The following is a 24,301-nucleotide window of genomic DNA, read 5'->3' as shown; positions in this document are numbered from 1 at the left end:
ATAATATTTTACAATATTACTGTTTTTCTTGTATTTTTGATCAAATAATTGAAGCCTTGGTGAGCAGAAGAGACTTCTTTCAAAAACAACTTACCAACCCCAAACTTTTGAACGGTAGTGTACAATAAAGTTTACAAGCATGTAAGAAATATGTTGGCAAAACTTAAAAGTATCTGAGCCAAAGAGAACGTTTGTACTTATGCCAATGACTAGTCTGAGTAAAAAGTTTAGACTATAACTGTGAAATAGAGTGCAACAGTTGGGTTTCAGGAAGTAAAAACTCCATTCGTTTTCTCCATAGGGAAATAGATTTTTAATGATAACTTATAAACCTTTAAACAGCCTTAAGGCCTGTTCACACCAAGAACGATAGCTATAAAGATAACTATATTAGCATCCACACCAGCGGATGATATCGTTCTGTTTATTAGAAGCGCCTGCTTGTCTGTCACTTTAAATGCTCGAGCTCATTACAGCAGGATGGATTCTGACTGGCTGTCAATGTTTTTATCATTCATCAGCCATTAGCCTGCATTATTGCATTATACTTGGTTTTAAAATAATCTTGTTTAACAGCAGAATTTGTGGTGAAAAACTGCATTACCCATGATGCAGTACAGAAAATTCCACCAGTCGAAACGCCAAAAGAACAAATTAGTTCTGCCCAATCCCATGAAGCACTGCCAATTATGTAATCAAATCGGTCTCGCTGTGCTCTCAAAATGCTTAAATATTTGTATATATGTTCATATTTTGCAATACACTTAAAACATATTGCTAATATATATAATCAACATTTTTAAATGAGCAGTGTCACATTTCTCGAGATGGTCCTCACTGCAGAACATGAAATCCACGGGGAGGAGTTGGATCTGGATCTCCCACCTTACATACCTAAACCTACCCATCTCCGCCCCCTGATCCCTAAACCCACCCCTAATCCCTAACCCCACCCCTAATCCCTAACCCCACCCCTAATCCTACCCATCTCCACCCCTTGGATCTTGATCCGACTCCTCCCCGTGGATCTCATGTACTGCATTGAGGTGCTACTGGATTTCTCCATCGGTTTGAATTGATTATGCTGTTTGCAATTTTTCATGGGATTGTAGGTCTTCCCATCACTGAAGCTGGTAAGTGCACAGTCTTGTACGTTTTTATTTTAGTCCGATTTTCAAATACTGTTTTGCTTCAAATCAAAGTTTGTAATGTTATGATTCACCTTGTAGCTGGTTGTCTTGATTCATGGCTTATAACGCTTTAATGAAAACTTTTTTCTAAATCCCTATGGGAGAAATGAAAGGAAAATATACTTCTGAAAAATGGATGGCACTGTTGCACTGTATAGAGGGAGAGAATGAATTGACCTTTCACTAAGCCCCACTCCATTTGGTTACTGATGCTCACTCAGACCATTTTTTTTCTCTTAAATATATATAAAAAAATATTGTCTCTATCCTCTTTTGGTACCGTGCCACTATTTATATTGCCCGTAAACCCGGTTAAAATCTTTAAAACACATTGGAATTCCATAGACATACAGAATAGATGAGCAAAAGCTTGTCTGATAATATGGTGATCAGCAACATTTGCTAAGGCAGGACTGGTCAGTAACGGGGCTTAGCGGAGGGTCAGTCGTCAACAGCTCTGGCTGCCCTTTACATGAGATTCTCTCCTGTGACCTTTCACCCGTGTGCCTCTTCATGTGTGTGCTTTAAAAGTAGTATACAATAGTTGTGTCCCAGATGAAACACTGCACTTATACTCTATGTACTTATGCACTATGTACTCAACCATGTATTGTATGAATTTCATATGGTTATTTTGTCATTTAACATTGAATTCTGATGCCCCTCTGATACGACATTTGAGTGCATGAAGGGTCAAACATTCCACCTTCTTTTTTTCGGTTAATTAAGTGCATCATCCAGGTATTTAAAGTGCTATTCACACTATTTATACTACAAAACGTCATAGAATAGTGCATAAGAATGTGAATTGGGACGCACCTAATCTTTTACTTACTGCTCTCTCTGCCTTGAACGGTTTTGCAAGATTAACCCCATAAACCATTACACTGATCATGTAATGAATAATTATATAACAACAAAAGTCAATAAAGTCTCATAATTGAGTTTGTGTGTGATCATTACATCAGGAATAATAAATATGAATTTACATACACATATACATGACTACCACAAATAAACATCAGAACAACTCTTACATCCAAACTATGGAGCACTTGGCCTCACAGCTGTCAATCAAAGGCTCCAGTCACTATCCATTAAAAGGTATTGCCTGTGAGGACACGACTCCCTCGATCCTGATCTAAACTACAGGAAGCACCGGCTCTACGGCCAGCACAAGCTTCTCTTTACTCCTGTGACGTTTCAGGCAGCTGCCTGGAGAAGCCTCGCTGCTAACTACTGCTGCTGCTAGGAGCACAGCAAGAGTTGAAGACGCCTGTGAAGCTCAGCTAGACGACACGACTCGCTCTCAGTTCAGTGCAAGTCCTTCACTCACAGGCATGTTGATGTGGGCGGTGAGGAGAGGAGCACTCTTTCCTTCTCTCAGCACAAACACCTAAAATCAGAAACATAACAACAAACATCGGCTTGATTTCATGCATACAGTAATCAACGTTTATGTAGTACATCATGGGACTGTATAGGGGCATCATGCTCCTATTTTTTGAGGTGGCACCAGTGATAGAATGATAATAGAATATTCAGTTTCAAGCAAATGTAGACATGAATAGATTACTTATGCCACAGCATTTTAGATAAACACTGTTTTACCTACATTTTATACACACACTGCCATTCAAAAGTTTGGGATCGATACGATTTTTTGAATGTTTTAGTTTTTGATTGTCTATTAAAACCAAGGCTGCATTTATTTGATCAAAAATACAGTAATATTGTGTGTGTGTGTGTGTGTATGTATATATATATATATATATATATTATTATAATTTAAAATAAACATTTCTATTTAAAGGTGACCTATAATTCAAAATTGAATTTACCTTGGTATAGTCAAATAACAAGAGTTCAGTGCATGGACATGACATAGAGTGAATCTCAAACTGGACTGTTTTCGCGTTCTCATTTAATTCACGTTTATGAAAAACACCCCTGAAAAACGGTCGGTTCTCCACACAATACCGACTGTGACGCAATAGTCGGGATCATTAATATGTACGCCTCCAAATATTTGCATAATGCCAGCCCTCAATGCCAGGCGGAACTGCCCAGCCGAAGCATGGCAGTTGCTCAGTGTGGATGTACACATGAACACAAAAGTATTTTTTAGTTCCTTCATCTGAGCCTCTGAAGAAACAATGGGTTAATTTTATTTTCTCTGGAAATTTCCAAACATTTCACCGAGTGTTTCCTCAAATTGGGCCAATACAGAGCTGGCCTCGGATCGAGCTACCAAGCTGATGTGTAATTGTTCAAGTTCAGACAGGTAATCTTTCTCTCAAAATCGTTCAATACTGTTTATGCATCAGTAAGTCAAGCCAGTGACTAAAATATCAGCTTCACATCGTTTCTTTTAGTAGGATGAAAATAATCGTATTTAAATTGTGAACAAATTATATACAGAAAGCGATCAAAGAACAATCTTTCCACACAGCGCGAGTTTATGTGGACACTTGCCAAACTCGTTATGAAATCAATGACGCACGTTACTGCACAACGAAGCTCTTACTGTACTTACATCATCGTGTTTGCATTGGTGAAAGCAGAGAGAGTGCAGAAACTGCTTTGCAATGATAAGATCTTCATTCTCGCGATCAACACACTGTCATCTGCTCAATGCTCATCACGGCAACATTTTATGTGATGGGAATAGATCTAAATACTTTAAAAACATCTCACGATTCGTTAATCTCGATAGCTGTTATAGTAAAAACGTATAATAGCAGTAGTAAAAGTATTCGGGAGAGAGTTTCACATGTAATGCGTACTAGCTATTTCATATGCAAGCATGTCAGCCAATCACAGCAGTGGCCGCGGTTACACTGAATCCCACAGCAGACACGCCCCTTCAAACAGAGTGTTCAAATCAGAGGCTAAAAGCAGGCTAGGAAAAATGCCATTTATTTCTAAATTATGATTATTTTTTATCTAAAAAACATACTAACATTATAAGGGTAACCCAGGAAACATTATAAAATAATAAAAAAAACATTCTAGGGCACCTTTAAATATATTACATAGTAATTAAATGTAATTTGTTCTTGTTCAGTCTTCAGTGAAAAAAACATTTCTTCAGAAATCATTCTAATATGCTGATTTGGTGCTAAAGAATCATTTCGTATTATTAGCATTTGAAGTATAAATATTTTGTAACATTATGAAAGTCTTTACTGTCACTTCCTTATATGCATGTGAGCGACGCATAGTTATTATTCTGTAAATAAAATGGTTAATTCAATTTTGTATAAAACTTTGGGGCTAATATTGGTATATTGTGCAATTTGCATATTTTTCTAGCCATTCAGAATATAAATGTTCTAACTGGGTGCGAGTCTTACTTTGATGATGTCAGAGATGCCTTTGTCACTCAAGCACTCCACAAAAGTGTCAATCGGGTAATTCAGGCCTGGAACCAGCAGGGGAATCTACAGACACACGACAATTCACTGTTTTCAGTAAAACATTTCCTCAACATTAATAACTACACATAAAAAGTCGGCACTTATCAGGTAAGAATAGTGATCATGAAACTGCTCAGTTGAGGTCACCTTGAAGAAGGCTGTCCTCATGCTGTACAAACTTTCATCATACAGAAAACTGATGGCCAGGTTCATGACCGGACGAGACGCTGCAGTGTTCTGGATGTTCAGAGTGAGCTTGAAGGATGGGCCCAGCCCTTGAACCTAGCAGGAACAGAAAGCAGAAGTGGAGATCAGTATCGGCCATCCGGTTTCATCTTGTTCATGCACTCAGTATTGCACAACTTACCACTGCGTTCATCTTGAGAGGCTCGGTCAGGCTCGCAGACATGGGCGCGAGGCTGGACTCCAGGGCTTTGACATAAGCACGTGCTGCAGCTAGACGCAGCCTGCTTAGATCCATCTGAAAAGCTCGGTGCATGGCTGCATAGAAAAAGCAACAAGAGGCTAATAAGGAATAACAGAAAACGTCTCGGTTACGGATGTAACCCTCGTTCCCTGAGTAGGGAACGGAGACGTTCCGTCGGATGACGACGAATGGGGTTTCGCTTAGAAAGCCAATCGACTTTGAATACTTCAAAACGAGCCAATGGCAAAGAAATGCCATGGGTCTGCGGAATTTGCATAGCGTAGCACCGCCCCACCTCGTGGGTATTTAAGGAGCACGCTGGCAGCAAACCGGCATGTTTTCTTCGCTGAGGAGCCAAGACTGAGGTCAGGCGATCCTCGCGGCACAGCGGAAGTGGCAGACAGACGGAACGTCTCCGTTCCCTACTCAGGGAACGAGGGTTACATCCGTAACCGAGACGTTCCCTTTCGTTGTCACTCCGAGTTCCGTCGGATGACGACGAATGGGGATACCAGTCTAATCACGCCACCTTCCCAGCTGTCTTCCAGTGCCCTGCGTAAATCTGAGATCCATGTCGTGAGACTAGCACGGACGAAGGACTCCTATTTAACACAGGAATACCAAGGTACACTGGGGAGCATATCCCAGGTCTTAGGGAAGTATGCAATTACTGCCAACCCAGAGGGGGGGACTTAGAAATACACATATGACCCGAGGGATGCATATGGGGAATCACTGGGGTATCCAGCCGCAGGTGGAATATTTGGTGGCTTGGCAAGGGAAAGACACATGCTCAGAGAGGCTTACAGTGGGAATACACATGTGGGGGTAGCTCCGGAAGGTACCATGCACACGGGAGGCACCTAGCCGACGCGCAGGCAAGAGACACTGGCGCCGACGTCAGGAGTGCTGGAGGAACTCAGGGCTTTCGGAGAAGCTCACCTGAGGAGAATATCGCACGTATCCAGTCCGTAGAGTGGAATGGCGAGCAAGCGAAGACACCTGAGCGGGTCCGGTACTAGCTGGTTGAAGCGAGTACATGAGAGGACACAGGCTCCACTCGGAGATTGTAGAATCTGGCGAATGTGTTAGGTGTCGCCCAGCCTGCAGCTCTGCAGATGTCTGTTAGCGAGGCGCCATGCGCTAGAGCCCAAGAGGATGCCACACTCCGGGTGGAGTGGGCAGTCACACCAAGGGGGCACGGTCGACCTTGCTGCTGGTATGCCAAAGCAATGGCGTCCACTAACCAGTGAGACAACCTTTGCTTGGAGAGAGCCTTTCCCTTCAGCTTCCCACCATAACAGACAAAGAGCTGGTCTGAGGTCCTGAAACACTGCGTCCTGTCTACGTAGATGCGGAGCGCACGTACTGGACAGAGCAGTGCCAAGGCTGGGTCTGCCTCCTCCCGGGGCAGCGCTTGCAGGTTCACCACCTGGTCCCGAAAGGGAGTGGTAGGAACCTTGGGCACATATCCAAGCCGGGGTCTCAGGATCACGTGAGAATAGCCCGGCCCGAATTCTAGGCACGCTTCGTCAACGGAGAATGCGTGCAGGTCCCCCACCCTCTTAACGGAGGCCAATGCAGTCAGAAGCGCTGTCTTCATAGATAGGAAGTTTAGCTCGACTGACTGCAAAGGCTCAAAGGGAGCACTGCGCAGGGCAGCTAGGACCACTGCGAGGTCCCAAGAGGGTACGAGAGGAGGACGAGGAGGATTCAGTCTCCTCGCTCCTCTCAGGAACCTGATGATCAGGTCATGTTTCCCCAAAGACTTACCTTCTATAAGGTCATGCTGTGCGGCAATAGCGGCTACATAGACCTTAAGGGTGGAGGGAGACAGCCTTCGCTCCAACCCTTCTTGAAGAAAGGAAAGCACAACACTGATCGAACAACTCCGGGGCTCTTCTCGGCGAGAAGAGCACCAGCTGACGAAGAGGTTCCACTTCAACGCGTAGAGGTGTCTCGTGGACGACGCTCTAGCGGAAGTGATGGTAGCCGCCACCGCTGGTGGCAGGGTACTCAACCCTGCCTCGTCCCGTCCAGGAGCCACACGTGGAGGTTCCAAAGATCGGGACGAGGGTGCCATAGGGTGCCCCGTCCCTGAGAAAGGAGGTCCTTCCTCAGAGGAATCGGCCAAGGAGGTGCTGTCGCGAGGAGTACAAGTTCGGAGAACCAGGTCTGGGTGGGCCAGTACGGCGCGACCAGAGTGACCTGCTCCTCGTCCTCCCTGACCTTGCGCAGGAGTTGCGCAAGAAGGCTCACTGGGGGAAACGCATATTTGCGGCCCCGCGGCCAGCTGTGCGCCAGAGCATCCGTGCCGAGCGTGCCCTCGGTCAGGGAATAATACTGGGCGCAATGGGTCGAGTCGTGAGAGGCAAACAGATCTATCTGTGCGTCCCCGAACTGGTCCCAAATCAGCTGAACCGTCTGGGGATGGAGTCGCCAATCTCCGGGGAGGGGCTGAAGCCGTGACAGCTCGTCGGCTGCACAGTTCAGGGCTCCAGGGATGTAAATGGCTCGAAGCGACCTCAGATGCTTCTGACTCCAAAAGAGGAGGTGGCGGGCGAGTTGCGACATACGGCGGGAGCGCAGACCACCTTGACGGTTGATGTACGCTACAGTGGCGGTATTGTCTGTTCGGACTAGTACGTGTTGATTCTTGAGCACGGCCCGGAAGCGGCGCAAAGCAAGACGTACAGCCTGCAACTCGAGGCAATTGATGTGCCATAAGCGGTGGGGTCCTGTCCAGGAGCCCGCGGCAGCACGTCCATTGCACATGGCACCCCAGCCCGTGGTGGAGGCATCTGTCGTTACAACAACATGCCGGGAAGCTCGTTCCAGAGGCACTCCTGCCCGTAGAAAGCTGAGGTTCCCCCACGGGGTGAAGGTCTGACGGCAGGTCGGAGTAACTGGTACTCGGAGCGTGCCGTGTTGCCATGCCCACCTCGGGACTCGGTCGCGAAGCCAAAGCTGAAGCGGTCTCATATGAAGCAATCCGAGCGGCGTTGCCGCGACTGCAGATGCCATATGCCCCAGGAGCCTCTGAAAAGTTTCAGTGGAACCGCACTCTTGCCCTCGAACTGTCTCAGGCAAGTCAGCAGTGACTGCGCGCGCTCGCTCGTAAGCTGCGCGGACATGGCGACCGAGTCGATCTCCATACCGAGAAAAGAGATCCTCTGCACGGGGCAAAGATTGCTCTTCTCCCAGTTGACCCGAAGGCCCAAACGGGCTACATGGCGGAGTACCAAATCCCTGTGTTCGCAAAGCTGATCTCGAGAGTGAGCTAGAATCAGCCAGTCGTCGAGATAGTTCAGAATGCGAACCCCGTGTTCCCGGAGGGGAACAAGGGCTGCCTCGACGACCTTCGTGAAGACGCGAGGGGACAGGGCTAGCCCGAATGGGAGAACTGCGTACTGATATGCCTGTCCCTCGAAAGCAAACCGTAGGAACGGTCTGTGTCGAGGGAGAATGGAGACATGAAAGTAGGCGTCCTTCAGGTCGATCGCTGCAAACCAATCCTGGTGCCGCACACATTCGAAAACGCGTTTGGCGGTGAGCATCTTGAACGGCAGCCTGTGAAGGGAGCGGTTCAATACGCGCAGGTCCAGGATTGGCCGTAACCCACCGGTTTTCTTCGGAACAATGAAGTAGGGGCTGTAAAACCCGGACCTCATTTCGGCTGGAGGGACAGTCTCGATCGCACCCTTCGCCAGCAGGGTAGCAACCTCCGCTCTCATGATAGGGGCATTGCCACCGACCATAGTGGAGCGGACTCCCCTGAAGCGGGGAGGAGACCGCGCGAACTGAATCGCGTAGCCGAGCCTGATCGTTCGTGCGACCCAGCGGGACAGGTTGGGAAGCTCTAACCAAGCTCCCAAGGACTGAACCAGCGGGGTCATGCGAACCACAGACTTCCCGTCGGTGGGGCAGCGAGGCGGTATGACTGACCCAGACGTGGACGGCATAGCGGCCCGATGTGGGGGTGCAGTCATGAACCGCGCCCTGACAGAGGAGACCAGGGAAGGACGAACGTTCCACGGGGGTCTGCTCTGCCAGGGGTCTGGCGACAGAGGGGGATGAGAGTGGTACGGTCCGGAGACGGCGCGCACTGTCATCCGGCTCTGGGACAGAGGAGGACGAGGGGTGCACGGCCCGGGGGCGGCGCACCGTGTCGTCCAAGAACTCTGTGTGCTCAGGGATGAACGTGTTATTTCTTTCTTAACCACATTAGGGTGCTGCCCACCCGTGGGTGAGCAGCGGGGAGTGGAGAACAAAAGATTCTCCCCCGGCCCTCCACCGGGGGAAGGAGTGGTCCTGCTACCACCTCCTGAGAAACACACGTCATCCCTGAGCAGCCCGTCTCAGGAGCGCCGCTTGGCCCGGCGTTTAGCGGGGGGCGGGGCTGGAGAGGGCTGGGGCGCCTTCTTGCGACTTCCTCCGCGACCGGGCCCGGGTGGAGGCTGCTGCTTGGGCCGGGCGGGAGGGGCGGGAGTCGCAGGAGGGCGCCCTCGGCGGCGAACAGACTGAGTACTCTGCCCGGTCGGCTGGGTGGAGGCAGCAGCGGGCCGTCGGGGCAGAATATGCTTAATAGCCTCAGTCTGTTTCTGCGCAGTCGAGAACTGTTGGGCAAAGTCCTCGACTGCACCGCCGAAAAGGCCATCTTGCGATATGGGGGTGTCGAGCAGCCGGGACCGCTCGGCATCCTTCATATCGGCAAGATTAAGCCATAGATGTCTCTCCTGGACCACGGCTGTGGACATCACCAAACCCAGGGAGCGTGCGGTCACCTTCGTCGCTCGGAGAGCAAGGTCGGTGGCGGCGCGCAGCTCATTGAAGAGCCCTGGGTCCGTCCTACCCTCGTGCATGTCCCTGAGCATCTGGGCCTGGTAGACCTGCAGAATGGCCATGGCATGCAAAGAGGTGGCTGCCTGTCCCGCAGCTCTGTAGGACTTCGCCACTAACGTAGACGAAAAAGTTTCAGTGGAACCGCACTCTTGCCCTCGAACTGTCTCAGGCAAGTCAGCAGTGACTGCGCGCGCTCGCTCGTAAGCTGCGCGGACATGGCGACCGAGTCGATCTCCATACCGAGAAAAGAGATCCTCTGCACGGGGCAAAGTTTGCTCTTCTCCCAGTTGACCCGAAGGCCCAAACGGGCTACATGGCGGAGTACCAAATCCCTGTGTTCGCAAAGCTGATCTCGAGAGTGAGCTAGAATCAGCCAGTCGTCGAGATAGTTCAGAATGCGAACCCCGTGTTCCCGGAGGGGAACAAGGGCTGCCTCGACGACCTTCGTGAAGACGCGAGGGGACAGGGCTAGCCCGAATGGGAGAACTGCGTACTGATATGCCTGTCCCTCGAAAGCAAACCGTAGGAACGGTCTGTGTCGAGGGAGAATGGAGACATGAAAGTAGGCGTCCTTCAGGTCGATCGCTGCAAACCAATCCTGGTGCCGCACACATTCGAAAACGCGTTTGGCGGTGAGCATCTTGAACGGCAGCCTGTGAAGGGAGCGGTTCAATACGCGCAGGTCCAGGATTGGCCGTAACCCACCGGTTTTCTTCGGAACAATGAAGTAGGGGCTGTAAAACCCGGACCTCATTTCGGCTGGAGGGACAGTCTCGATCGCACCCTTCGCCAGCAGGGTAGCAACCTCCGCTCTCATGATAGGGGCATTGCCACCGACCATAGTGGAGCGGACTCCCCTGAAGCGGGGAGGAGACCGCGCGAACTGAATCGCGTAGCCGAGCCTGATCGTTCGTGCGACCCAGCGGGACAGGTTGGGAAGCTCTAACCAAGCTCCCAAGGACTGAACCAGCGGGGTCATGCGAACCACAGACTTCCCGTCGGTGGGGCAGCGAGGCGGTATGACTGACCCAGACGTGGACGGCATAGCGGCCCGATGTGGGGGTGCAGTCATGAACCGCGCCCTGACAGAGGAGACCAGGGAAGGACGAACGTTCCACGGGGGTCTGCTCTGCCAGGGGTCTGGCGACAGAGGGGGATGAGAGTGGTACGGTCCGGAGACGGCGCGCACTGTCATCCGGCTCTGGGACAGAGGAGGACGAGGGGTGCACGGCCCGGGGGCGGCGCACCGTGTCGTCCAAGAACTCTGTGTGCTCAGGGATGAACGTGTTATTTCTTTCTTAACCACATTAGGGTGCTGCCCACCCGTGGGTGAGCAGCGGGGAGTGGAGAACAAAAGATTCTCCCCCGGCCCTCCACCGGGGGAAGGAGTGGTCCTGCTACCACCTCCTGAGAAACACACGTCATCCCTGAGCAGCCCGTCTCAGGAGCGCCGCTTGGCCCGGCGTTTAGCGGGGGGCGGGGCTGGAGAGGGCTGGGGCGCCTTCTTGCGACTTCCTCCGCGACCGGGCCCGGGTGGAGGCTGCTGCTTGGGCCGGGCGGGAGGGGCGGGAGTCGCAGGAGGGCGCCCTCGGCGGCGAACAGACTGAGTACTCTGCCCGGTCGGCTGGGTGGAGGCAGCAGCGGGCCGTCGGGGCAGAATATGCTTAATAGCCTCAGTCTGTTTCTGCGCAGTCGAGAACTGTTGGGCAAAGTCCTCGACTGCACCGCCGAAAAGGCCATCTTGCGATATGGGGGTGTCGAGCAGCCGGGACCGCTCGGCATCCTTCATATCGGCAAGATTAAGCCATAGATGTCTCTCCTGGACCACGGCTGTGGACATCACCAAACCCAGGGAGCGTGCGGTCACCTTCGTCGCTCGGAGAGCAAGGTCGGTGGCGGCGCGCAGCTCATTGAAGAGCCCTGGGTCCGTCCTACCCTCGTGCATGTCCCTGAGCATCTGGGCCTGGTAGACCTGCAGAATGGCCATGGCATGCAAAGAGGTGGCTGCCTGTCCCGCAGCTCTGTAGGACTTCGCCACTAACGTAGACGAATACCTACAGGCTTTGGATGGGTGCTTTGGCTCACCACGAGACGAAGCGCTCTGAGGACACAGTTGCATCGCAACAGAGCGTTCGACCGGGGGAAGCCCAGTGTACCCACGGGCAGCGGCCTCATCGAGGGGAGGAAAGGCGGATGAGATCATCGAGCGGTCACGGGAAGACATGGGAGTCTTCCAGGACTTCGAGATCTCATCATGCACGTCCGGGAAGAAAGGTATCGGGGCCTGACGCGGACGGGGGTCCGCAGCCTGACCCAAATACCAGTCATCCAGCCGCGAGCGCTCGGGACAGGGCGGAGGGTTCCACTCTAACCCGATGCTCGCGGCGGCTCGAGACAGCATGGCCGTCATCTCTGGATCTGACTCTGGCACAACTGTAGTCACACCCGAAGGCGGCAGCTGTGATGAGTCTTCACTTCCAGCAGACTCCGACCCACCTTGTGATGCTGCAATAGACATGGCATCTTCCTCTGGAGCGCCAAAGGAAACCCGCGGGACACCCGAAGATGATCTCGCCGGAATCCCCTGAGCACTCACGGGTTGCAGCATTGGAGAGGGTGCGGCTGGGCACGGACTGATAGTCGGCGCTTGGTTCCAAACCGTCACCCTCAGATCACCCTGGCCACCAGCCGAAGTACTAGCTCTATTTCTAGAGTCAGTAGATCGGGGTGTGGATGAGGGGACCCTCACTCTTGCGAGATCACCGAGTCTTGACCGTAATGCTGCGATGGTCATGTTCCCACAGAGAGAACATGAGTCATCCACGAGTGCTGCTCTAGCGTGATCAATGCCCAAACACACTATGCACCACTCGTGCCCATCAGAGTCGTCAACCAGCCTACCGCAACCAGAAGTGCACGGGCGAGGCATCTTTAAAAAGACGTGCCACGTGCAAGCTCTTTTGTGAGAATAGAAACCTGATTGTGTTGAAGCGCTCGGGGAGAAACACACTCGCTGTCGAACCACAGACAGATACGCAGGAAGTGCGCGCTCGCCGAAGATCGCCGTCACACCAACACCAGAGAATCTTGCTCGTTTGAAGAACTGACAAATTCAGGAATGGCTTGTGGAACGAAGGATCACCTTGGCTCCGAAGCGAAAACATGCCGGTTTGCTGCCAGCGTGCTCCTTAAATACCCACGAGGTGGGGCGGTGCTACGCTATGCAAATTCCGCAGACCCATGGCATTTCTTTGCCATTGGCTCGTTTTGAAGTATTCGAAGTCGATTGGCTTTCTAAGCGAAACCCCATTCGTCGTCATCCGACGGAACTCGGAGTGACAACGAAAGGGAACTACACCATCACCTTTGGTTATAAAAATGACTAAATTATCTAATTTGTTCTAGTACTGTGTCCAATTGTAGCAATGCACCGAAATTTCAGCAAACGGAAACAAACACGCAAAAAAAAGGAACTGTTGGTTTCAGTGGAAATGGTATTGGAGAGCAATTGACCTAAACATTGGCGTTTAATTACCACTTCTTCAGTGGCGTGTTTTGACTGTCAGTATCTATTTTGTTCACAAAACGTGGATAAAATACAAAAGATAAACATGTCAGACACTTTTCACCATGGCCAAAAATGATGCAACAATAGGTAAATATTTGTAATGATATAACATTGATAATAATAAGAAATGTTTATTGAGCAGCAAATCAGCATATCAGAATGATTTCTGAAGGATCATGTGACACTGAAGACTGGAGTATTGATGCTGAAAATTCAGTTTTGCCATCATTTTACATTTTAAAATATATTACAATAAAAAAGTGATTTTAAATTGTAATAATATTTCATAATGTTAGTGTTTTTACTGTATTTTTGATCTAACAAATGCAGCCTTGGTGAGCATAAGAGACTTTTTACAAAAACATTTAAACATCTTAATTATTCCTAAGTTTTGACTAGTATGTAATATGCAATATGTAAGATTTGTTCAAATTGGTTTAATTTATCACTTGAGAACACAACACCCTTAACAGCAAACGTTCAGTTACTCAGTGAAACTTAATTATCAAAACTAGACTTCCGGTTTCGGTTTTCAGCCAAGGGAAAACTTTAGCATAGTCAGCATTTTTGATCATTTTCACAAAATACAAAAAATTTTTGTATGAATAGCTGAACATGCAATATATTAAAAGAACAGAGCCTCTGCTTTAAGAAAAAATACATAAAACATTTTATTCTACCTACATTCAATCTTTTTTTATCAACACTTGAATGTGGGTAAAAAAAAGAAACATTCTGAAAAAAAATTTGGGAAAAAAATGATCAAAGATGACGTCCGGATCGGATTCAGAACGATGATCAAAACAGATGTAGATCGCTTCCATCAACACTCCCAAAGCTTGCACAGTCCTATAGCTCGTCCTGGGTCGACATTTTATTCTGTAACGTTAAGGCCCTTTCACACCGGACGCGTAACGAAAAAGCGAATAGTTCGCGTCAAAACCATTCACATCAGCCGCGATGCGAATTTGCGACGTTCAGAGCTTCAACATTCCAAAACTTTCGCGCCGACAACTGAGAAAACACGGACACTTCACCACCATCATCATCATCCAGTGAAGACGAGCTTTTCGTTTTCTTTAAAAGACAGAAAAGATTTTGTGTGCACCCAATCTTAAAGAACAGATAGTCTGAAGGGGAGTATGCTAATCTTGTAAAGTAGCTTAAACTTTGCCACAAAGAACCGGCCAAAGTAAGGATTATGCATTAAACATTTGAATTGTTAATTAATAAACTAGTGTTTTCTGTCCGTTTTCGGTATGAGACGCGCTTCAGTTCACGCGCCTCCGTGTCCTAATTATATTGTCTACTATATTTGCTTCTTATTCCTATTAATCCAGGCAATTTGTTGATGAAAAATTGATTAAAATTAAGATACAATTTATACAAAATGAAATTCACTTTAAAGAAAGGCTTTCTACAAAACAAAACTTAATAAGTGGCCAAAATTATGTCTGACCCATTCCGAATGTTTTCGATATATTGGGCTAGGGATGTGCATCTCCATAGCTGAGGCCGATGCGATATGCATCTCGATGCATAGCCAACGATACGATACATTAATAATAATGAATAGTCACAAATATTATACATCATCAGCAAGCACTTCATCAACTCGCCGGAGACACCAACTATCCCAGCTATGTTATCCCATGCCTCGTTCTTTTGGTCCCTAAGCAAACAACGTCATGTGCGTTAAGATGCGGAATAGGCAATATAAAAATGCTGTCATTATAAAAGGTTTCTAGTTTCAATGAATTACTTGTTTTTAGTTTACATTTCATGTTGTGACACTTCTCTTCTCTCGCACATAATGCTGCTACGTCAGAGCGGCCAAAGCGTCAACAAGCTTCACCTTTGTTTCCATGTATGTGATTGGCTGAAGCCTTTTCTGTCGCCGCAAAAGTAAAAAAAAAAATCGACATCGAAGCGAAAAAAATAAAAGTCGTTTTTTTCCCTGCAGCATATTCGCGTTCGGTGTGGAAGCACTCATTACACAAACAGCTGATCAAAAAATAAAACTATCGCGCGAATTATTCGTGCGTCAAAATCGCGTCCAGTGTGAAAGGACCTTTAAGCAGTTTTGATTTATATGCGGTTTAATGTTTGATCCAGAGATTCTCTACTGTTTCAGAAGATGTGTAATAGCTCCCCTAGCGTATAACAGTGAAAACATGGATTACCAGAAATTTCCGTCAATGGTGGGGAAAGAGGTGTTTCTGTAAAAAAAATGATTTCGGTTCATCACTAACCAACTGCATTTTCACGCTCTCTCAAAGTCTGGTCCACATAGAGCTTGGTCTTCTTGGGCACGTTCAGGCGGATGCTCTGGGCTATTGGGGGTCCAGGGGCCGAGTCTCTGTCATCAAACACAGCCGTCCTCTTGAGGATCTTCACAATCAAACCTCCTCCTGGATCACAGACAGTTAAAAACATGTGAAATGCATTGTATCCAATCTTACAGTTGACGTAAACTGCTTTATCTACCATGTAACATACGTTATTACCTTTGGTGGTCATTATCAGAGTGCCGTCTTCCCGTCCATAGCGCCCGAAACAAATGCTTGTCACTACGTCCTGTAAGACAGAAATTAAAGTCTCTGATAATGATAACGAGAACAGGGACACTTCAACTTCACACTTCAATATGATCCCATTGAGTTCTTACTGGTGTTTTGATGGTGCTGATCAGATTTTTGTCTCTGTACATGTGTACTTCACAGTTGGCCAGACCCACCAGTACAGCCTGGAATCCTCGTGTGGGGAGGTCCATCAGTGCCATGGTGGTAACAGGGGCTGGCAAATAAGCCGTCCACAGCTTTTTCCCCTACAGGAGAATTCATTAGAAGGTTATCATTATCAGTTTTTGAGGCATTATTGTTATTGTGACAGACATGGATACATGTATCATACCTTTTGAGTGTAACCATGCAGCGTCTCACCGGTACATCCTACAACTACATTCTTTCCCATCCTCACCAGTCCTACTGGGTGAGAGGACAGCTCAATGCAGTACTTGGGCTTTGGGGAATCCCTTTAAGGTAAAAAAAAAAAAATGTCAGTGAGCGTTGCTCACCTATTTATTGGCCTTTTTTAACGTTATCACAGGTTTATGCGAGCTTGCTTCCGACACGGAATAAAAAAGGTAAAGGTAAATGACAAGTGTGACCTTTTTTTCCGCAATTCCGGGTTTGTATCTCACAATTCTGTGAAAAAAGTAGGAATTGCGAGATACAAACTCACAGTTCTGACTTTTTTCTGTTTATATCTTGGAATTCTGGCTTTTTATTCCTCATGTGTATGCGGTTGGGGGGGACACTGAATACAGAATACTGAGAAAATACGTCACTCAGAATTGCGAGATATAAACTCGGAATTCTGATAAATAAATTCAGAATCGCGAGATATAAGCTCGCAACTGCAAGGAAAAAGTCAGAATTGCATAAAACTAGCATAAAAAGTCACAATTACTTTTTTTGTTTTTCCATGGTGGAAACAATCTTTCATACAAGTTACACTAAATGGACGGTCACACTACACTTTTCGTTTCACTGACTTCCATTCATACGTATGCGAAAGCTGGGAACTGGAAACACAAGCTCATGCGAAAAAGTTTCGCATTTCAATGCGTTCCAAAGTTCAGGTTTGGAGAACTCTGACCTGTGAATCAGGATCTTGGGAGAGACTGCTTCAAAAAGCCTCAAAGCCCTTATACATCTTTTTTTCTCTAATCCACTGCTTTAGAGCACGTATCTAACTGACCAAGTCACATGATTTCAGGAAAGAGTCTTTGTTCTGTCCCACTGCTTCAGAACATTTAGAATTTATAGGAGAAAATGCCACGGGGGGAGGTATTAAAAATACATATGAACATATGAAACTTTAATGAAAACACATTTACAATGTATTTACATGTGTTTAACCAGCAGACATCCTCATCATGTCCAGTTTTGAGTGCTTTGAGATTTATTTTGTAAAGCAATTGGTTCAACTGATTACAAGTTTTGAAAATCCTCTTGGACCGCAAAAATGTTTCAATTCACTGAATTACCTGCGTAATATGTAGATATTGCCGTTGCGACAGGCCACAGTGATACGGAATTCCACATCAAACTGACCCGTCACGTCCATTAGGGTGGCTGTACTAGGCAGTGACATCTGAAAACACACAGGAAAACTCACAGTAAAGAGTTCATTCTTTTTAGGAAATCGGTTTATTTAAAACTACATGTAAAGTCATTTTAAACTAGTCACTGATATTCTGATGATACATAAAAACCAGAAACTACAAACATATGAAGCAGATATGAATGTGCTGACCTTATAGAGAATGGTAAAGGCTTCTGGATCTAATATGTAAACATCACTGTTCTCTGTGCCAATCACTAGGCAGCTAACCGCATCCTCATCTGCCATGTTCTTCTTCAACGTCCCTATACAGGTAATGACCGTCTGAGACAAACAAAGAGACAAAAGCCATGTTAGTGCAATTGTTTTTGGCCATCTATGTGTGAGTGACTGTGTATATGTATTCGGATATTGGCACCTGTCTACGTATAGGCTGTTCTTTGTAAAGATGAACAAAACTCTTCATTTCCTGTGGCTCAAGCATGAGGAACCTGAATAAATCACACGAGAAAGGCAATTAATTAATAAATAGATACAAAAATATTTATATGATTTTGTTCTGCATGTTGGTTGTACCATATGACTTTGACAAAGGTTTATATATTATATTTTATATTAAACAAATAATTGTTTTTGTATAAAGACTTATTTTGAGGCAACCAATTCCAAGTTTTTCCAATTCCTTATTGATATTTAAAAAAATTATATTTTAATATGAATTTTTATTTAATTACTACTTTGTAGTATTAATTACTACTACTAATAATTACTTTTTAAATAATATTTTTTTATATTATAACCTTATTAAGGTTATTATTATAGTATATTAATATTATATTAATATACTAGATTAATAATCTTAATAAGGTTATAATATGAACAGATATAATATTGGAACAGTTTTTACCGTAGCGATCTGACAGAGAGGGGAATTTCAGCTTTGTCCCTGTTCAAAAGAAAACAATACAATTATCTACAGTACTCTAACTGTAAAATACCAACGCATTCTCATAATTTGGCGTCATATAGGTGACGCCATATGACATTTAGTCGAAATCTTACGCACATATCATCCTTTAGCGTCAATATAACACGCACTGTTATGGGTAGGTTTAGGTCCGGGGTAGGGTACGGTTATGACGCCTTGGGATCTGCGTCTCATATTCACGCTAAACGATGCCATGTGCGTAAGATTTCAACGAAATGTCCACATGTATGACGCCAAAGGATGAGAACGGGCTGAAAATACACATGTATTGTATCAGGCTGTACTCTAAAAGCCATTACAACTGCAGTGCATTGGGTCTAAAACACTAAATATATACAGTAACTCACCTTAATCCTTCTAACATCTCTTTAAGGGTCATTGGATCAATCATGTCCTAAGAGTCAAAACACATCCAGTAATCATTAGAGTAAACATATGGCAGCCTCACACACGACATGATGCAAGGGTGTAACCCCAGTGTCCTGGCCAAATTCCCTCCAATGGCCCTTATCAATCATGGCCTCCTAATAATCCCCATCCACTCAATTGGCTTTATCGGCTTTATTCACTCAATTGGCTTTTATTGGCTTTATTCTCCTCTCCACCTATACACGAATCCGACGAGCGTTCTGTGTAGGCTGCCATCTTGTGGCGACGCCATTACTGAGCTGTTACCGGTATGTAAACAAACCTCCGTGATAACGCAGCCAGGCAGACAGACAGCTACAGCCAGGCAGAATGACTTGTTGGGTTGATGATGTTAGACAGTGGCCTCCAGTCACAGATGAAGGTACAAACGATCTTACAGATTATTTATGAAAATAGCTTGGCAAGCCAGCTAGGCTAACGTTAGCTAACGAGGAAACTATAAAAAGATCTGTCCATTTGGCAACAATAAATAAATGAATGACATCAAATAAACGAATTCATGGTTTTCATTTGTGTCCATTATTTATCTCATTTTCACATTACAAAAGGCAAGGGTAAGGTAACGTTACAGCTAGAAAGTATACATAATATCGACCAATTAGTGTTTTTAAACCATGGAAAGAGGTCAATATAACAGCAGGAGAACAATTATGTCACATAACGTAACATTTAGCTCAGGAAAGCCATTTAATGACCATAGCATGTTAATTGAATAGAAAAAAATAGCTAGAGAGGAGATTTTGCTGAGCACTATATTACATATGTATTATATGTTTTACTTATGTCATTAAATAATTGTTATTATAACAAAAACTGCATTATATTTAATTTAATTTGTTATTTTAATTTGTTATTTAAAAAAAATTCTGTCACAGTCAAGCAAATCAAACATTAACAACAGACATAACAGTAATGTTACTAACGTTACTGCCCCAATGCGCCCTTTACTGCCACCATTGAAACAATTTAAAACGGAACATGTTTTCCCACTCGACATTATAAAAGTTGTAACGTTAGTGACAGTCGTAAATCGCGAGCTGTTTATTCCAGTGGACGCATTTTGCAACTAAAACAATAGGAGGCAATGGCGCAACGCTACCCAGCAACAGCTCAGTTATGGCACCCGCTTACTTCCGGTAGTTTCGCCGGATTCGTCTATAGACCTTATGTAGCCCCGCCCCTTTTCAGCGCAGCGCTCGTTGTCTTTTGTCTTCCGGTCTGTATTTTCACAGCGATCTTGCCTATTTATGAATGAACGGCTCGTTTTAAAATCTTCCCGGTCTACTGAAATTTTTAAAGACATCTGCTTTAAACATTACAATCCTCATGATAACTTTCGTTAACTTTACATTAAGTAAATCCACTTCAAAAGCGAATTACTCTTGGACAGCGATGCCATAGAGATATATAGAGCGACCGCAAAAACGGAAGTTCAAAGACAATATTCTAAAGATGGCGGCGCCCTTGTTTCTCTGGTGCATAAGATCTATAGCTGGTGTGTATTGAGCGCACTAGTGCTGTTGTACTGTGGCTGCCGACCCCATTATATGATTGTAAAGCGCTTTGGGTGTACAGTAGTACATAGTAAAGCACTATATAAATGCCTCATTCATTCACTCAATGCATAGAGCTGAATGTGTGATATGAACAGCTCACCTCCCTGGCCTGACTCCAGACGTCCTGCTCCAGAGGGTTCACCTCCAGACTAGGCAGCGTGAACTTGAAGTAGGGCCTCAGGTTCTTGTAGACGTATATGAAGGGACCAGAGGCCACAGCGATGGCCGGTGTCCGTGGCTCATGCAGGTCCATGAGGAAGGAGACCAGTCCAGTGGGCAAGTCCAGCAGGGTGCTCTCACTCAACAGGCCAGTGCCACGGTACACCTTTAGCTTCATGTGACACACTCCCGTGCCAAGATCACCCACCACCAGCTGGTACACAGACAGCTCAAATCACTCTTTATTGCCAGTCTACTTCTCATTGATGGATTATTGCCATTGCATAAAAAGGTAACTTCTTATCTTCTGGGAAAAAAAACTTTACACTTTAGCATACTTTTAAAATTACTTCTATGGATATAATATTTAAAAAATACATATATATACTTACTGAATGTAATGTTTTCGTACCCTTAATGTTATTTACAATTAAATAAAACATGTATTACAGTTTAAATTAATATTAAATGAAATTTTTTTTTTTTACCCACTTAAGTGGGACTTAAGTACATATTTATAAGTAATTTCATAATTATGTCTATTGCCTTTGAAATATAGTTAAAATGTACTGTCAAATGTACTGATATATATATTAAAGGGACAGTTCACCCAAAACATTTAATTAACCCATAATTTACTCACCCTCAAGTCATCATAGGTGTATATGACTTTCTTCTTTCAGACAAACACAATCAGAGTTATATTAAAAAAATATCCTGGCTCTTCCAAGCTTTATAATTGGGAGTGAATGGTACCTTCGATTTTGCAGTCCAAAAAAGCACATCTATCCCTTGTAAAAATAATCGATATAGCTCCAGGGAGTTAATAAAGGCCCTCTGAAATCAAGCATTTTTGTAAGAAAAATATCCATAATTATAACTTTATAAACTATAATCACTGGCTTCCGGTAATGGCCGTATGCCAGTCGAGTTCCGGCAGAAGAGTGACCTCTGACCCGACTCATGACGTAGCGTAAGCTTAGGTGAAAGTAGACGCCTCTCTTGGTTCAAACAAATAGGGCTGGCCAACAAACTCAAGCTCCTCCAACATTTCACTTAAAAAATTCTCGTTTAAGACACCTAATTCGTGACCGGTGTTTTGCTCTATCCTCTGCGCTTCCGCGTTCATCAATAGGTCACTCGTCGGGTCAGAGGTCACTGTTCCGCCGGAACTCGACTCACGTACGGCTGTTACCGGAAGCAAGTGATTATAGTTTATAAAGTTATAAATATGGATATTTTTCTTACAAAAACCCATCGCTTCGGTTCAGGAGAGCTTTATTAAAACCCTGAAGCCGTATGGATTACTTTTATGATGGATGCATGCCCTTCAAAATCTAAGGTACCATTAAAGCTTGGAAGAGCCAGGATATTTTTTTTGATAACTCCGATTGTATTTGTCTGAAAGAAGAAAGTCATATACACCTGGGATGGCTTGAGGGTGAGTAAATTATGGGATCATTTACATTTTTTGATGAACTATAAGTGCACATCTTTCTCACAAGGGACACAATGCCATAAACACACATTCTCACCTTATTCTCACCATCTCCATGCAAATCTGAAAGAGCTGTGGAAAATAACAGGAAGACTGAGCTGGGGACATTGGCAGTTGCAGGCTAAACAGCAGATATGTACGTTAAGTTATTGTGAAAGTTCATGTGACTCAAGGGACTTACCAATGCAAGAGGAAAAGGTGTATAGATTGGCGACTGGGTCATAGTGGGCATCAAGCCATTTGGAGCTGGCCACTGAACTACAAGAGCACAGGGAAAACTTACTACTTCCAATAAGCTAGCATTTTATTATAAAACCATCGGTAATGTTACGTTACATCTGAATTTATTTCTATCCACTGGATTTGAAAACACTCCAACTCTGTTGTATTATTTATTGTGCCGACATATTTGAGCAAATCAGAGGTGTTCAGCTCTAACGTTACTGCTATTATAAAAGGATTGGCCATCATTTATTATATTTTAAGGAAATCTTAAATTATTCGAATATGCTATATCAACATGCTAATGCTGTTTTCTAGAAAAAGCCTCATGAATACGCATATAACTACTCACGTGTCTTTCAGCTCCTGGGAAACAGAGGACATGACGGTTTTGCTATTTTCAAATGCTTTTTATTAACCAAGGCAGTGAAAATCAAACTGCTTCGATTGTCTGCTGTAATCCTCAGATCGGCTTTCCTCGTTCCTATAGCAACCACTCCAGCGGAAGAGCTCAAAGGCGCTACATTAAAATGCTTCCTCCAGGAAAGGTTCGTTGTAATAATTAGTTCCGAATAAAAAAACAACAACATTATATTATATTATATTATATTATATTATATTATATTATATTATATTATATTATATTATATTATATTATATTATATTATATTATATTATATTATATTATATTATATTATATTAGCACATTTGCATTATAAACAGATATAAATATTTAAAAACGTCTAAATGTTTCAAAACCTTTTTGTGATTTAAAAAAATATATTACCTAGCAATGAACATTAAATTCATTGCTAGATAATATAAAGTCATGTAAAATAAAGTTTCAAGCTTTATTTTGTCTGTGGGCACATTTACATGACCACGATGTAGCCTACTAAAAACGGAAAAGTTTTTCCTTTGCGTTTTTTTGCGTACAGACGACAACATTGTCAAAACGATCGCACTCGGATCCGCAAACATAATTAAAAACACTGTATTATTCATGCCAGGCCAAGAGTTGTCGATGTAACTTTGTAAAGAAAAACTAAGCCTAGACCATAGAAAGGCCTAGACCTTATTCACAGCAGCGCCAACTACGCCATTTTTAACGGGAATAATCTTTCGATTATTCTTCGATTATTATTACACAGCGAGGCTGTGATCTCTACGTCTCTTCTTCAGTGGGTTGTACTGTTATTTAATGTGTTTTTCTTTTTTGGATTGTTCTGCTGACGAAACACTGCAGAAATATCTTTCCAAGAAATTTCAGTAGACAAAAAACTCCAGACACCATGAGCTTTGGAAAATTATAAGTGATCTAGGAGCTTTGTACAGCAGATGACATTGAAAACAAGGTAAGTCTATCCCTCAAAGCCTCGCTTTCACACCTATGGTGCAGCTCTGAATAAGGTCTATTGACTTAACCATATGCGCATGACATCACCGTTTTCACAAATGTGCGTTTTTTTCGTTAAACAAGGGAGACAAGAACGGTATTGTTTTCAAAATCTTGCACTTTGTTGTATATATATTTTTTTATTGAGAAACATGACACAATGAAAGATACATAACTGTAAGGTAGAAATGTCACATAGAAAATAAAGCCATTTAGCTGTTTTTCCTCTCTCTTTTTTTACATACAATATGAAAGCAAACAGGTATACAAAACAAAACAAATTATAAAATTCAAAATATTCAGGTGATCACAAATAAAAATCTTGCACTTTGAAGCAAAACTTTCAAAAGTTTACGTTTTCAGGCCTCCTAAATGAACGGCAAAAACGCATACAAAAAATTATAAAACCAGTGTCGTGTAAACGACCCCTGATTCATTAAATTCAATGTTAATTAACCACACTTGTTACTTGCACTGGA

At 44.7% G+C, this 24,301-nt stretch overlaps 1 protein-coding gene across 1 annotated transcript; it reads right to left on the bottom strand.

Moving 5' to 3' along the window:
* Positions 1-2,083: 2,083 nt before the first annotated feature.
* Positions 2,084-22,946, bottom strand: bbs1 (Bardet-Biedl syndrome 1). Its single transcript, XM_056261983.1, has 17 exons — positions 22,779-22,946; positions 22,386-22,462; positions 22,242-22,276; positions 20,648-20,920; positions 18,910-18,956; positions 18,482-18,520; positions 17,993-18,065; positions 17,767-17,898; positions 17,498-17,604; positions 16,360-16,480; positions 16,115-16,273; positions 15,954-16,023; positions 15,699-15,857; positions 4,977-5,110; positions 4,757-4,891; positions 4,547-4,633; positions 2,084-2,586 (listed from the first exon to the last, which is right to left on the bottom strand). Exons 1-17 carry the CDS (start codon positions 22,808-22,810, stop codon positions 2,500-2,502), a joined length of 1,767 nt encoding a protein of 588 aa, XP_056117958.1. The 5' UTR covers positions 22,811-22,946; the 3' UTR covers positions 2,084-2,499.
* Between the last annotated feature and the right edge of the window lie 1,355 nt (positions 22,947-24,301).

Source organism: Rhinichthys klamathensis, unplaced genomic scaffold, assembly GCF_029890125.1.
Source record: "Rhinichthys klamathensis goyatoka isolate OS25496 unplaced genomic scaffold, OSU_Roscu_1.1 h1tg000191l_1, whole genome shotgun sequence".
In the NCBI taxonomy this organism is placed as follows: Eukaryota; Metazoa; Chordata; class Actinopteri; order Cypriniformes; family Leuciscidae; genus Rhinichthys; species Rhinichthys klamathensis.
The sequence above is the reverse complement of the archived record's forward strand: the minus strand, read 5'-3'. Positions and strand labels throughout refer to the sequence as shown.